Source organism: Enhydra lutris, unplaced genomic scaffold (assembly GCF_002288905.1).
Source record: "Enhydra lutris kenyoni isolate GAN:26980312 unplaced genomic scaffold, ASM228890v2 scaffoldscaffold53, whole genome shotgun sequence".
Lineage (NCBI taxonomy): Eukaryota > Metazoa > Chordata > Mammalia > Carnivora > Mustelidae > Enhydra > Enhydra lutris.
In genome coordinates this window covers 2,424,500-2,439,454 of record NW_019154137.1, presented here as the reverse complement: position 1 = coordinate 2,439,454, position 14,955 = coordinate 2,424,500, and the positions used below count along the sequence as shown (strand labels likewise).

At 53.4% G+C, this 14,955-nt stretch overlaps 1 protein-coding gene across 1 annotated transcript in view; it reads right to left on the bottom strand.

Annotated features, from left to right (window-relative positions):
* LOC111157219 (LON peptidase N-terminal domain and ring finger 3) overlaps positions 1-14,955 on the bottom strand; it is a 33,687-nt gene that overhangs the window by 17,816 nt on the left and 916 nt on the right. The window contains exons 2-6 of the mRNA XM_022518511.1: positions 14,716-14,854; positions 12,248-12,366; positions 8,619-8,741; positions 1,979-2,243; positions 1,110-1,203 (exon numbers count right to left, since the gene is read on the bottom strand). Coding sequence (XP_022374219.1) covers positions 1,110-1,203; positions 1,979-2,243; positions 8,619-8,741; positions 12,248-12,366; positions 14,716-14,854 — 740 coding nt within the window. The remainder of the gene's footprint in view (positions 1-1,109; positions 1,204-1,978; positions 2,244-8,618; positions 8,742-12,247; positions 12,367-14,715; positions 14,855-14,955) is intronic.

The window sequence follows — 14,955 nt, the reverse complement described above, 5'->3', positions numbered from 1 at the left end:
ACACACACACACACACACACACACACACTCTCTCTCTCTCTCTCTCTCTCTCACATACACATTTTTACATACAACTTCAGGGAATTCACAGATCTTTTAGAATCCATACAAAGAACTTCCTCAGGGGTCCGTGGACTTAAAGAATCTCTGGTCTAGAAAAAGAGTTAACATACATGGAGTATCTACTATGTCAGGCACTATTCTAAGTGTGTTTTAAATAGATTCTCTCGGTTAATCATAACAACCTCATAGGCTGGGTACTACTCTTCTCCATTTTACCGATGAGAAAACAGTGGCAGAGAAAAATCACTTGCTCTAGGTCAAACAGCCATTAAGTGGCAGAGCCAGGGTTCAAGCCCAGGCCATCTGGCTTTGGAGCGCCTCCTCGTAGCCACAAAGTCACAGCTGTGAAAGGAACCGAACTAAAGTCCTTTTTTTCACACAGCCCAAGCTTGTACCAGCTTCCTTTTTCCCAAGGGGGGTGGGCCGGTGTGTGGGTAATTCGCTTCCCCACTGGGTATAGAAGGGATGCCTGGCCGAGTAGTACATGCCTGCTACTGATATTGTTCAAAACGAAAACCATTTGGCTTCCAAAGAAGAGCCCTATGGCATTGACATTAGCCCTTGAGCTTTGGGATCTTGATCTGGTAGGCGAGACTGGTTCCAGGGTCATGAACTCAAATACCTACAAGGTACCAGGAAAATTATGCAAATATGAGACACAGGCAATTGAGAGACAGGGGAACCATGGCCAACTAGAGAGTGTCTGTCCTCTCTCTAAACATTCACATTTAACAACAACCAAAAAAAAAAAAAAAAAAAAACCATGAAGGCCAAACCAAAGACATTCAGAGTATGGCCCTGAGTCTGTGAGCTCTGGGTAGACCATTTCCTTCCCCCTCTTTAGGTATCTCCAAGTCAGGAGTGTAGGGAATATAACCTGTAAGCAAGGGACACAAGCTAGCCCACGTGACCAACAGCAGCGTGATTTTCATTGTTAGAACCATGCTTTTCCATGCTAACCAACCGAACATAGGTCACTAGCCCAAAGGTCCGGACTCCCCAAAAGAAGAAGCCTCGGGCAATAAGTGGTAGCCCCCATCGCATACCTCATGCACAGGGCGCATTCAAGGTCAGACGCATCCACAGAAGATGGCAGTGGAGCACTGACAGCAGCCTCGGCCCGCTGCTCAGCCAGAGTATCTGTGATTTAGAAAGCAGTAAGTCAGAGATGGACCAACCTTACTTTCACAGACAGCACTTCTGAGGCAAGAGAACCCCATAGGTGTTTCAGCTTGCCGCTCTCACCCTGCCTCCCAGAGGGTAGATGCAGTGGCCACCCGAGCCACCGGGAATGGGATACCCGGAAAGAGGCTCCGGGAGGCTTCCGGCAGCCCCACAGGAAGAAAAATGTGAGTCTGGGAATATCCAAGAGCCCTGGGGACTTCACTCCAGTGCAGCGGGCACCTCACTCCACAGCAGCAGCAGCAACAGCAATCCCATGGCCTGAGCCAGGTCTTCAAGGCTGGTACTGAATCCCGGCCCTGACAGCCTCTCTTGGAAAGACATGAGGCTGCAGCTGCTGCTTCTGATGCCTACCACTGGGCACCCAGCTGGGAGGGTGGAGGGCAAGGCCTGGTCACACCACCCCGTGCCTCCATTCTTAGAATGGAGACGAGGGTAGGGGCAGGTGGGCCTGGAAAGAGGCGACACCACCAAGGGCGTGAGGTGTCAGTAGTCGATACGGGTCCTGACCTTATGCCTTGGCTTTTCCTTATTATTAGTGAACCCCAACAGTGTGCTAACAACCATGTGGGCTCTTTCAAAGAGGAGGCACAGCTCAGTGCCAGAGCTGGGCCGCACACCCAGAGTCGGCGGAGCCCGCCGAGCCCCCCATGGAGGCTAAGTGACCCGTAGATGCCTGTGAGTCCCGGCCCTGCCCCCTCCAAGCCCCTTTCTCCCTAGGGAGAGTCAGTACCTGGCTTCGAGGCTTTCGCAGGCACCTCTGGGTCTTGGGTTTCAATTTGACAATGCTTCCTTTTCTTTTCGTGGCATTTGCCAGCCTTGGTGGAGGCAGCTTCTGCAGAGGCCGCGTCCCCTTTCTCCGCCTTGTCTCCTGCCTGGCCTTTCTGGTCGCCTTGCTTCCCCTCCCCCTCTACTTTAACTGGGTTTGCCAGGCTGCCGCGGTCTCCCCCCGCCGCTGCTTCCTCCTGACTAGAACAGCGTGGGAGCTCCGGGTTGTCCTGGACGGAGAAAGAGCCGAATGTCAGTATCACCTTAGGACCAGCATCGTCCTCTGACACTGCTACCGACTGGGGACAGAGAGAAAACTACGGAGCCCTGATCGCTGAGTGGACACACAGCTTAACTGGGGTGGGGGGGCAGTCAGAAGACATACTTCCCACTTCCGACCACGCAGCATCGGCAAAGATGGCATGCCGGGTCTGGGTGAAACGGAAGAACTTCCCTAGGCAAGGACAGAAAAGCGCATAGAGGACAGACACCTTGGGCTGTGGTGAAGGGGACAGATAGAGAGTGGGGCACCTGCCCCTCTCCTGGGCAAATCTGTCCCCAGTTACCACCTGAGGGAAACCAAGGCACGCAGTGAGCGTGGATCCTATCACCCAATCTCCTGCCGCTCTCTCTGCCACTTCAGGCCATCTGAGAGCCCCACCTCCAAAAGGACTTTCGCTAAGGCTTTGGCACAGGTGTGTTCACAGGCCTGCGGAGTTCCCTTGGGTTCCAGAGCTCTGCGTTATACCAGTCAAAAGAACTCCGTGTCATACTAGCCAAAAGACAAACTACTCTTTTGACTAGATTTTGAGTGAGATGTCTGAAAAAGAGACAAGTCACTTGGCAAAACGACCAATAATGTCTCTAGCCTTTTCAAGACTTTTTGTCCAGGGGAGGGCATTTGAAAATGGATCTAGAAATAAATCCAGTGCCAAGGTGCTTGCAGATTTATCTGGCGAACCCTGAACTCTGCTCTAAATCTATAGTCCACAGGTCCCAAAATGCTCATGTTGTTTTCTTTCCCTTCAACCCCTAGCCCCTCCAAATGGTAGACAGACGGAAAATGGGGAGTGTATAGTCGGGAGAGAATGGTGAGATGAGGAGAAAAAGGATATGGGTTTTCTCAGTCTCTAACCTGGGGAGATCAGGGGATCTGCAGCCCCAGAGCCGTGTGGCACCCTCCACTTTCTCTAAGCCCCACGCACTGTCCACACGGGGGTACACTGCTTTGCAATGCAAAGTTTATGTGGAAGCCCAATTCCCCTTTCCCCACAACTGGCTCTTCCTGGAAAGCCAGGGGTGCTATTTTCCCTCACTTCTGATTGAGCTGCAGTGAGAAGTCACTCCAGGCACTTCTTCAGGCAACTGTTAGCATTCTCAGTCATCTACTGATGATCTCAAACATTACTGAAATGCACTAGGTGTTCTCTGACTTCTGAAGATACTCGGTTCTGCCCCTTTTTTTGTTTTTGTTTTCTTAAGTCAGGCACGCCTGCATTTTATTCCTTTTTAAGAGCGGGGAGAGAAGCAGGGAAAAATGTAAGTTTCCTGCCTGTCAGAGAACCCAAGAAGCCCTGGAGATCACAGGGCTTCCGCACAGGGAAAGAACACACGGCAAGGATCGGGGCGGGCAGGGAGACCATTGCCTCAAGGTGCCTAGGTTTTCAGGGCTAAATTCTGTCTTCAAGTCTGGACTTCTGAGCCCCAGCTTCTGCCCACTTACTCTCTGCCGAGAAAGCCAGGGCCTAGAGCCCATCCCTCTGTGGTTCTGTTTTCTTGTTCCCAAAGATGGGCACAAATACCCATCTCCCTCCCAGGGACTTAACTCTTCCCAAATTGCTTCCCTCTTCCCAGCTACGACTACGTCCTGGAAGTCTACTGATGTGTAAGATTCCGTGGAGGAATATAAAATTACCTCCACTTGGGGATCAAATGGGGTTGTCTTTGCACAGGGAACTCAGCTGGTGCTCAAAGACCAGCAGCTTGAACAAACAAAAAAAGCAGGAAAGGAGGGGTTGTTAGGCCTCTTCCCAGGCTCCACCCCTAAGCTGATAAAGCCGCCTGGATTGAATGGTTCCAGGGGAAGCGGGCCAACTCCTTTTTCCTTCTGTCAAATCTCTCAGCTGGATCTGACCAAGAACTGAAAAAATGAAGGTAATAAAACCAAACCCCCCTGGGACCATGCCTGAAATCCGGTTTTATCTGTAAGAAATAACCTTCTAGCAAAGAACACAACCACTAGTGAATCCATTTCTTCCTTCTCAGGAACCGAAGGAGAGGTAGGGCTCACTCCCGCGTTTGCCCACACAACAGCCAAACGAAGCATCGCGAGCGAGCTGGGTGAGTTGAGTTTTACCTGTGACAACTTTGGTAGATTATGACTGGTGCCTTCAGTAGCCATTGATTCTACGTGTTCCTTTAATCTAGGGTGAGGTGCCAACAACTTCAGGATATCGGGAAAATGTTCCTGAGAGTCCCCCGGGACTGATGGTGAAAAGAAACTAAGGAGAAGCTGTGACATAAAACAGAAGACTTCACTGCTTATGTTTCTACAGGTGCTTGGGTGGTGGGGGTGGGGGAGGGGGAGGCAGGGGCAGGGGACACAGCTCGCAGGGTGAAACTCCAGGGAAGCAGCCTGGAACCAAAGACCCCAACATACCAGGGCAGGGGGCCTCAGTTTGGCGTGCGCCAGAGCTACCTGGGGAGCTAATGAACACCCCAGGTTCAAAGTTCCCACGCCTGGCTCCCCCAGGTCTGAAGTGTGGCCCTAGAATCTGGATCTCAAAAAGGCATCACAGATGACTTTGTCATCCTAGCCAAGTTAAGAGCCATCGCTCCCATGCTACCATTCCATAGAAATAGCCGCAGTGGGAATTCAAGACCTATCTAGGAGGAAAGACACAGAGAGGTGAAGGCAGGAGGCAAACAGCATGGGCGGACCTGTCCCGTCCACAGTGGCCCCGTGGGTGAAAGCCTACACACATCCTCTAGGTTCCTCCATGTCTTCCCCCTACCAGCCCATTCTGCCGCCTCCTCCTCGGACCACCCTCCTTGGACCTTTAATCCCTTCCACAGTGAAGTGGTGGGAAGAGCAGAACCCAGCTTCTCCTCCCCCATTCTGGCCTTCACTGTGCAGAGACTGCTGGGTAACTTCAGGTACTGGAGGCACGCAGGCGCCTGTCTGGGGCCGGTTTCCCTTGCGGTTGGAGAAGGTAGGGAGCGGGGGAGGTGGCGGGTGAAGACACAGAAGACCCAGTAGGGTCTGGGAGTCAAGGATATGTGTTCTCGTGCAGGCTTCCCCACGAGCTGCCCGCATTCTTGCTTCGATTCTCCCCTGTGCCAGCACGGGTTACAGACAGACGCGTGGACATACTGTACGTAACACGAAACACAAGAAAGCAGCTCGCTTGGCTTCCAGCACACATGGAAGTGTTTACCATTGGGCAGCCGCTGCGGTGTCTGGAGACCCACCAAAGGGCGCTCCACGCCCTTGCTTAGGGGAACAGGGTATGAACTGATCAAGGGAGGCTGACAGAGACTCCGACCAAACTCTGTCCGGTTTAATTTGTCCCCTTGCTGGCCCCTAGCAGTGCCTTCACGAGGCTCTTTGGGATGTCAGCACTTTCCACAGAGCCAAAGCCTGCTCAGTGTCCAGCGCCATCTCCAGTGCATCAGCTTGGGCCCCCCGATGTCACTTGTCCGTTCAAGCTCTCTGCTGCACCGTAACGGAGCGCCTTACACTGCTCGGTCTCGCCCGAGTCTCAGATCGTGCCACACATCTGAATGTTTCTCTCTAACCAGGTGGCCAGCTTCTGGAGGCCCATGACCATTCCAGTACATACTCATCACCCCGGATGGAACTGAATTAAGACACTTATCCATCCCAGGGCCCAGGCAGAGGCCAAGCGTTCAAGTCCCAAATCCTCGGACAGATCGCAGTTTCCTTCCAGCTCTGGGAAACCCACTTCCCAGGTGGAAGTTGTCGCTAAAGGAGTGAGGCGGGGAGGTACTCACAGTGCCCCGGGCCACAAATGCCAGCTTTCAGAGGCCCCTCCTCCCCAGGAACCAGAGCTGGCCTTCCGAAGCCCTCCTGAGGGGCCCAAAGGACCAACCACTTCTGAAACAGTGTCCCTAGGATTCTCACCTAAAGAGCACGGGGCTTGCTTGCCGGGAAGAGCCCCGCTGATGTATGCAAGTGTTGAGTCACTGTGTTGTACACCTGGAACTGAGGTAACAGTGTGTGTTAACTAACCGGAACTGAGAGAAGAACTTTTGAAAAGAGAGCATGGTGCTCTTCAGTGGCAGCCGCACAGCATCCCAAGGGACAAGGTTAAAAGGGCAGAGCATGGACGGGGGTGGGAAAGGGGGCAGAGGGGAGAAATTGAAGGAGACAAGGCAGAAACAGCAACAGCACTTCGCTTCTTCCCTTCACTACCTAAGACCGCGTTCTAGACCTTCCCAGAGGCTTTGGAAAACCAAAGTTGGGGTCAACACTGAGTGAGAGTAATCATTCCACACGAATGAAAGTCATTTCCACTTCAGTGTCAGCCTTAGAAAGACCCGAATGGGTCAAGAAGGGGAAAGAAAGAATCCGAGGTAAAAAACAAACACTAAAAAGAAACCTAGGCCTGGGAGTGCCTAAGGGAGCCGATTCCTGCCGAGTGAACCTGGACCACCTTTGTCAAATCTTCAACCCTGAAACTGGAATGGTACAGTAAGTAAGAAAGGCCAAGGGCCCTCGGGGTTCGTGTACGGCTGCCACGGCCTCATCACAGTCAGTGGAAATTTGCCTCTAAATTCTCCACCCCGCTTCAGAACTCCAGGACACTCATCATGGGCATAGGCGCCCTTGTGTTGTCCGGCATTTTTAGTGCACCGTATAACACATGCGGAGTTGGAGGGTCCTTGAGGACCGAGACTGTGGCTTTTGCCTCTTTGGGTCTCCAGAGCTTAGCATGGCACTTGCCCCTACCCCGTCAGGTGGCTGTGGAGGTGACACTAGCAGGTCTACAAAAGTGGCCGGCAAGAGAGTCCGACCCAGCTGATGACACCAGAGCCTCTCAGGCCAAGTAGGAAATGGGTGAACAGGAGTAGAGAGACCACTCGCCCCTGGATCTGATCCCTGCCTCTGTTGGCCTTTGCACACTCTGCCCCCAAAGTCAAGATTCTTCTAACCAACGTTTGGCCATCCCCCACCCCCAGAACCGGATGGTCCCACTGCTACTCTCCACCCCACCCCAGCAGTGAGCACCAAGCCCCCTGGCATGTCCTCCTGGGACGGAAGAATGGTGGAATGGCTCAGAAGGCAGACCCTGGAAGCAGATGGAGTTGGGCTTACATGCCTTTTCAGCAGTCACCAGCTGCAGGATCTCGGGAAGTCATCAAGCCTCAGCTTCCTCATCTATCTCCTCGGTAACGTGGGGATAAGTAACAGCAGCTACCCTCATAGGAATGCTGTGGGGGTCAAATTACATCCTCCACAGAAAGCCCTAGCATAGTGCCTGGTGCACTGGAAATGCTGGATAAATGTTAGGTGTTATTATTATTATTATTATTTACACCATGGACCACACTTAAGATTCACAGCCTGGAGCAATTCTCAGCCACCAGTACTCCTCTCAAGGACACCTTGTCCACTTTTCCAAACCAGGTCAAAGCAACCTTCCAGAGAAGAAATCTGTGCAAGGCGCAACCTCCAGAGCTCGGCTTCTCCTAGTTCACTGATGTTGCTAAAGATTCCTTTCTGGAACCTTCGGAAAGCAATCCTTCTCTTGCTCCCTTTCTTTACCCACGGCTCTGCCAAACCTCGCTGGGACAGAGGCACTTGAGACAGGTGGTGGACAGGGGGAGGGGCACAAGGAGGGCAGAGGCCACCACTGACTCTCAGCATCCGACTTCCGGGCCAGTTGGCCCCACCGCGAAAGCACACTGTGGAGCAGAAAGCACTGCACTCCCCGAGCTGGGGATGCTTGAGCCCTTCAGCAGGGCTGACGTTTCATGAATTAACAAAACGAAACAAAACCACCACATTCTCCGGGGATTCAAGAGTTGGAATGACGGCTTGGATTATATAGTCATGGTCCCTGACTTACATTCGTGAGACAGTGTGTGTTCTATTTCTAGCGAAGGCTGAAGGCTAGAGTTCTGCATACAGCAGGGGAGATGGTGACTAGCATTCCTGGCGAGGAGCTCACCCGGTGGGGCTGGTGAAGCTGTGACTCAGCCAAAGCAAAGTTCTACAACTCCAGGCCGCCCCGCAGCCCTGACCTCTCCATCAACAGCCAGATCCTCATCAGTGAGCCGCCACCCCCATGTTAACTTGTCTGGTTTGCTTTGGGTGGTTTTCCTACTCACAACCCAGACCTGGACTCGAAGAAGCAAGAGTATTCCTCGGAGGCTCCTCCAAAAATGCGGGAACGGCTCCATCGGATTGCACATGCCAAGAGGATGGTGTTTCTAGACAATTGGCTCTTGTGTCTCCTTCCTGCCCCCTTGACCAAGGGAGCCACCCACTCAGGGACGGCAGTTCCCTCACTTCCCTCTTTGGAGAAGACAGAGAAGTGGGAGCCCACTGGGCAGCTGGACCTGACATCATCTCAACTCACCCTCTGGGCTTCAGATCTTGCTCTTTTGTTCTTTCCATCCAGGGACACACAATACAGAAACTCCCTTAGTGCTTCCTCCACCTTGCCTAAGGTGGCTAAGGCTTGTGCTTTTCTGAAGTGTGCCTGGAAGAAAACATTAGCGTTCAATCCTGTTCTTATTCACCTACTGACTTATTGACCCTAGCCGAACACTTAATGAGCAGTCATTACTGTGTGAAGGGTTTTAGAAGGACTGCCTTCTCTACAGCCCTATCATGTAGGCAAATGTTCTGAAGCCCATTTTACAGATGAAACCAAGACCCAGAAAAGTGACTTGCCCAAAGGTAGTACAGCTAGTCAATTGTGGACTCAGGGTTTAAGTCTGGGACTGGCTGATACCAAAGTCCAGTTTCTTAACCACTGTGCCATATGACCTCCCCGCTGCCCCACTGTTGTAGTGGGGGCACTGCCAAACAAAGCAAGAACCCTCATTTAAGCACATACTATCCAGCTTCCAGAACCCACCCAGATAGGCCTTTCTATTAACTAGTCTGTCAAGCAAAGACCTAGTCCGCATTAAGGGCTGAATGATCGCCTATACTTGCTGATCATTTTTCAGAAGAGGCCCAAGGAAAGGACATGACCTCCCCAAGACCTCAAGGTATAGTTAGCGGCAAAGCTGGAACTAGAACTGGGGTGTAGGACCCCCAGAATGCTCTTCCCCGCAAAGCTGATTTCCCTTCAGAGGGCCAACCAGAGACTGAGCAAATGCTTTCCCTCCTATGGGCTCAGCTCACTGTTCACTGTTCCCTTCCCACACCTTTAAAAAGTATAAAGAAGATTTTGGGGCACCTGGGTGGCTCAGTTGGTTAAGCATCTGACTCTTGGATTCGGCTCAGGTCCTGATCTCCTGGCCTGTGAGATCTAGCCCTGCATCAGGCTCCCCACTTGGTGGGAGTCTGCTAGAACATTCTCTCCCTCTGCCCCTCCCCCCACCTTGCATGTGCACACACTCTCTCTCTCTCTCTCTAATAAATAGACAAAACGTAAAAAAAAAAAAAAAAAAGTATAAAGAAGTTTTAGGGCTCTCCGAGGTCTCCGCCCAACTATCCCAGCAGAGAAAGTCTTGAGGTAGCAGAAGAGCATCCTGGGGAAGAGGGAGGAACAAAAAAAGAGGTGGAAAGATGGCAACATTCTCTCCGTGCCTTGGGACAGGTGGCCGTTGCAACTTGGCTGGGAGGGCGTTGCTCTTGGGTCATCTAGGGTGCCCCTCAGGGCCCTGCTCCCTACTCTCTTGCCTCTATGGCTGACCCTGAATCTAACTTAAAGAAGAAAACGATCCAGGTTGCACCTGCTGGGCACTCCCAGCTTCCCCTCCTAACATGCTTCTACAGACCCTGGGGTGGTGTCCTCTGGCTCTGGCCTGGTTACAGGCTCCATAGGCAGGGATCTGCCTTCTTGAGCTGTGGCCTCTGCTCCAAACCTCTTGAGGTCCTCCCCTGCGCCCCCCACCCTCTTCCTGGAGGCTAATCTTGGCTGATACCTGGGTATGATGATACAATGATGGCTTCCTTCATTGCTCCTCCCAGCACCATTTACCAGGGGCCCCTGGAGAAAGGCTTGTATGACATTTCAGGACAGCTAGAGGGGATAAGTGTTGGGAGATAGGAGAGGCCTCTAGGACCCCTCCAATCATAGTAAATAGCAACCCACATATTCCACTTGCTCAGGACAGCCAGCCCACCCACTGAGAGCTGTGCCACCTGCAGGATATGTTGGAATACCACCGCACCTGGCTGGACTAGGGCTGCAGGAGGTATACCTCGCCCCTAGGGGCATTGCACACAGAAATGATGAGAAGTATGCAAATCGGGGTAGGGGCTGGTTTTGAATCATATCTTCTTTGAATCAGATCTTTTGAATCAAATCTTCTCTCAACCCTCAAGACAATACCATTTGTTCTCTGCACTGCCTCTCCACTTACCCCAGCACTTTGGGGAAATGAAACTCCTGTTTACAACTTCCACCAACTCTGATTCCACTGGGGAAGTCACTTTTCCCATTTCATCTGAAATGGTCCGCTACTTCTTTGCCCTGCTTCCCACTGTACTATGAAGGCTCCCACCCTTAGGCCCTAGGTTTAGGGTGGGAGCAGAAGAAGCTGCAAGGGAAGTCTTACCCCCAGGCAGCTTCCTGACCTGCACTGCTATAAAGCATGATATGTTCTCACTGAAGCTTCTTTGGGTCAGACACTGGTGACTTTTAGTAAACCATAAATCTGTCCCTTGGGAAGGAGCACATACTACTCCACCATAACCCATGAAAACCTTCTCATCAAAGTACATAAGACCTTCACTCTGACACTAATGGCCCAGCGCGCAGGTCCACAAATGCTTTATCCGAGTTTCCCAGTTCCAGAAACAGTCAGTCCAAAGTTTCACAAGCTCGGCGTCAAAGGTTATTAGGTGGCAAATATATATGATATAGAATACGTCATAGTCTTCATCTCATTTAGTGTGAATTTTCACATAAGGTACGGCAGAAATATTAGTGTGTATGATTGTGGGATGTTGTCCAGAACTCCCAGAGGGTGCCACCTAGTATGTGGTCTTTCTGAAATCAGAAATATTCTGGACCCTGAACACTTTTGGCCCCATGGGATTCAGATAAGGATCATAGATCAGAACCTGGGTAAGGTGGGTTTCCGAGATGGCATCCTGGGGGCTGTGTAGAGAGAATAGCACCAAGGCCCCGCAAACGGCAGAGCTCCCAAAATGGCCTCTCGATCACGCTCACCTGTGACCCTCACACCACATTCCCCAGGAGGCAACTGGGGAGACAGCAATAGCAGTGCTTTGCAACCCAGGACCCTTGGGGTCCAGAGAGTGAAGCGACTTCCCCATGGCAACTTAACTTGCAAGTAGTAGGGCCCAGGCTCAAACCTAATCTCCTAAACAAAATATGGACACGTGGCTAAGGGCCAGTCCTGAGGGCAGAGATACAGAAAGTGACACTTTGCTTCCTAGCAACCTGAGAGGTGTCTAGCCTTTCTCCAACCACCCTTCGTGTGACCTAGATGTTTGGGGATACAAGCAGGCTGATTATATGAAGGACTCGAAATAACACAATCAGCCAGCAATACTTCTCTCACGTTCCTCTTTCTACTGTCCCTGAAAATGACAGACCATATAATGCTATGTGCCAGGCATTGTTCTAGGTATCCTACATATATTAGCTCACATAATCCTCACGAAGGACCCTGTTAAGTAGGTGCTTTAAATACCCCCCCCCATTTTACAGACGAGGAGATGAGGCACAGAGAGGTTAAGCAATTTGCCCAGGGCCACACAGCTGGTGGAAGGAGCAGAGCTGGGGCATAAACGCAGGCGGTCTGACTGCCAAGTCCATGTGCGAAGAGTCACAAAGCCTAAGCTGCTCAGCAGGTCATCGGGTGAAGAAGTAAAGTGGGGAAGAATCCAGTTCCCTTGCAGACCTCTGAGTCACCCTTAGCCAAGGGATCCCCAGCTCCTTAGCAGAGCCTTTTCCCTGCTCTGCTTGAGCTCTAGTGCCCCAAACCCTCAAGAAGGCAGCCGTTCCTGCCAATTCCCGTCTATAGCACAGCTCATGCCCAGCCCTCCCATTCCACTCACCTTGAAACCCAGTGGGCGGAGCTTACATGCTATTTCTGCATCGTGCAGCGCATCCTCATGAGACTCCAAGGTGAAATAAATTTGAGACCGGTTGCTATAAAGCAAGTGGTCATTTGGAGCTGCCAGAATGAGGAGAAAAAAAAAAAAAAGCTCTCATTAGTAGTCCCAGGGCAAAAACCTAAGTCCTCTACTGAGAATGGATCTTGAGCAAATGGCAAATTATCTAGGATTTTTCTACTGGGGATCCAAAGGGTTAGGCTCCATTTCCAGCCCTGATGTTGCCCTGCCTTCCACACTTCCCCCTGCTCCCCAGCCACTCTGGGTCTGAGCTTTCCCAACTATACAGAAATAATTTTTTAAGTATGTTTACTTTCATTCATTCATTCATTCATTCATTTATTTATTTTGACAGAGAGAGGAGGAGCAGTGGGAGAGGGAGAAAGAGAATCCCAAGCAGGCTCCACACCCAGGTCTCCATCTTATAACCCTGATATCATGACCTGAGCTGAAATCAGGAGTCAGACGTTGAACCAACTGAGCCATCTAGGCACCCCATAAAGAAGTGATTTTTGCTTCTTTCTCAAGTGGTTCTTTAGTGGGCCTGTGGGGTCAGCGGTGCATTAGCCGCTCTGACATGGGGCAACCCTGGCCCCCTCCATCGCGGCTATGCATGGCTACCCATGGGCAGCCTGGCTTCTGAGGGAGGTATCACCCATGAGGAAATAGGCCAGGGAGGAGAGAAAGGGAGGTGGCCAGATGTGACCCCCAGCCTGCCCACCAGGAAGACAAGTCCAGGTTAGTCTACTCATGACATTAGCAACACCTCTGTCTACCAAGCCCAGTGCCTATGAAGTTCTCTGAATGCACTTGCAAGGCTTTGTCCTCTCATTAGATGGCCAAATGTGAATGAACCTGAACAAGTCTGCTGGGAATGAAGTGAGCTTGGCTCTCACTAACACTTTGAATCGCTAGATGCCAGGGCTGGACAGGCCTTTAGAGATCGCCTGGTTCAACCAACCCATTCTTCAGATGAGGAAAATCAAGCCCAGGGAGCAGAAGGCATCTGCTCCAAATCATACAGCTAGCGGGTCAGACCTTGGAAGCGTTGAAGTTGGGGCGGGGGACATGTTCCTTTTTCTGAAGGGTGTGCACTACACAGAATAATAAGCGGACACTGGCCATCCTTCAGCGCAGAGATACCTGCTGGGGAGGCTCCTTACCTCTTAAAAAGGTAAGGCTGTCACGATTTTTTCACCCTGACGGCTCAGATTAACAGAGGTGAAGGAAGAAACTCCCAGTGGAAAAGCGGTGGCAGCAACAAAGGGGGAGGAAGACAGCGGGAAGGGGCTCTCCTGGCCCTTGAGGTATGGCTAAAAAGAATGGGACCTCCCTTGGAGATCTGGGTTTAAGTGACCTCCATTGTCTCCAGGTTGCCCCGCTCCTGCCCAGGGACTGGGCTCCAACACAGTTCGCGGGATTTTTCCCCAGGGCCGTGCAGAGGACTTCCTTGGGTCCCCATTACCCGCTGTCCAGACGTTAGCAGTTTAGAGCGTATACCATCCCTTTTGATCGGCGGCACTCGCCAGCCCCGTGCCGGCTCCCACCGCGCCTTGCCTGCGCACAGGATGTGCGTGGGGGCGGGGGGTTATTACCTCTCCTGGCAACCTTGCACCGCCAGACCGCGCTCCTCCCCCTCCCCTACTACCTGTTGCAAATTCGGGTAGCAAGTCAACACGTGGAGCCTCAAGCCCTCCCCCGCCTCCACCCGTCGGAGTTGGGCTCAGGGCACCCTGGGATCTCCAGATCCCGGTCTGCCCGGCCCTGCCGCCTCCTCCCCGGCTCGCTTCGCCGGACGCCGCGCCCCGCCCCGGCCGAGCTCCGGGCGACTGGCCTGAGCTGGGCACTACCCGCCCGCAGCTCGGCAGCCACTTCCTGGGTCGGGACGCGGAGGGTTGGCGGGAGCGGCCCCTCGAGGGAGCTCGGGCGCCCCGGTGCGGCCAGAACCGTGGGGCTGCCCACTTTGCCCTTGAAGCCGCCGAGCCCACCCGTCCGTCCTCCCGCAGCCCGCGGCAGCAGGGGACCGAGACGCGCCCCCCTCCGTGGCCAGCCCGCGGTCCCCGGGGATTCCCGAGCAGTTGCGCCGCCCGGTCGCCCGCCGGGTTGGCGGGGTAGGGGTGTGAGGAGAGGGCGCAGGCGGCGGGCGGGCGGAGTGGGGGGGGGGGGCATCTATTTCAGCCGAGGATCGTGTGATAGGAAGCGGTGACAATGAGTCACAGGGCAGCGGGGCGCGAACGCTCCCCTCCCCCCGCACACGCTCGCGGGATGGTTTCCGAGGCGAGCGTGGCCCACTTCGGTTACCTCAGCCGTTACACAATCCCGCCCGCGCGGAGGAGGGGCCGCCCGGCCCGGGCCGCTCGCGGCCCTTATGCAACCAGTGCTCTCCTGACCTAATTCCACGCCGGACCCACCCCACCGGGAGCCGCGGCCCCGGAAGGGCCGATTCCCGCCATCGCGGCGGCCCCGGGTCCAGGCGCGAGCCGCAGACGCCCGCGCCGACCGAACGTCGCGGGCCGGCCCCGGCGCCAGTGTGGGCAGGGTGAGAAGTTCCTCCGCCCGCGGGGAAGGTGCAGGCAGGTGCAAGAGGAGCCCCGGCGCGGAGGGAGAGGGCGGAGGGACAGACTCTGGCACCGCGCGACCCGACACAAGGA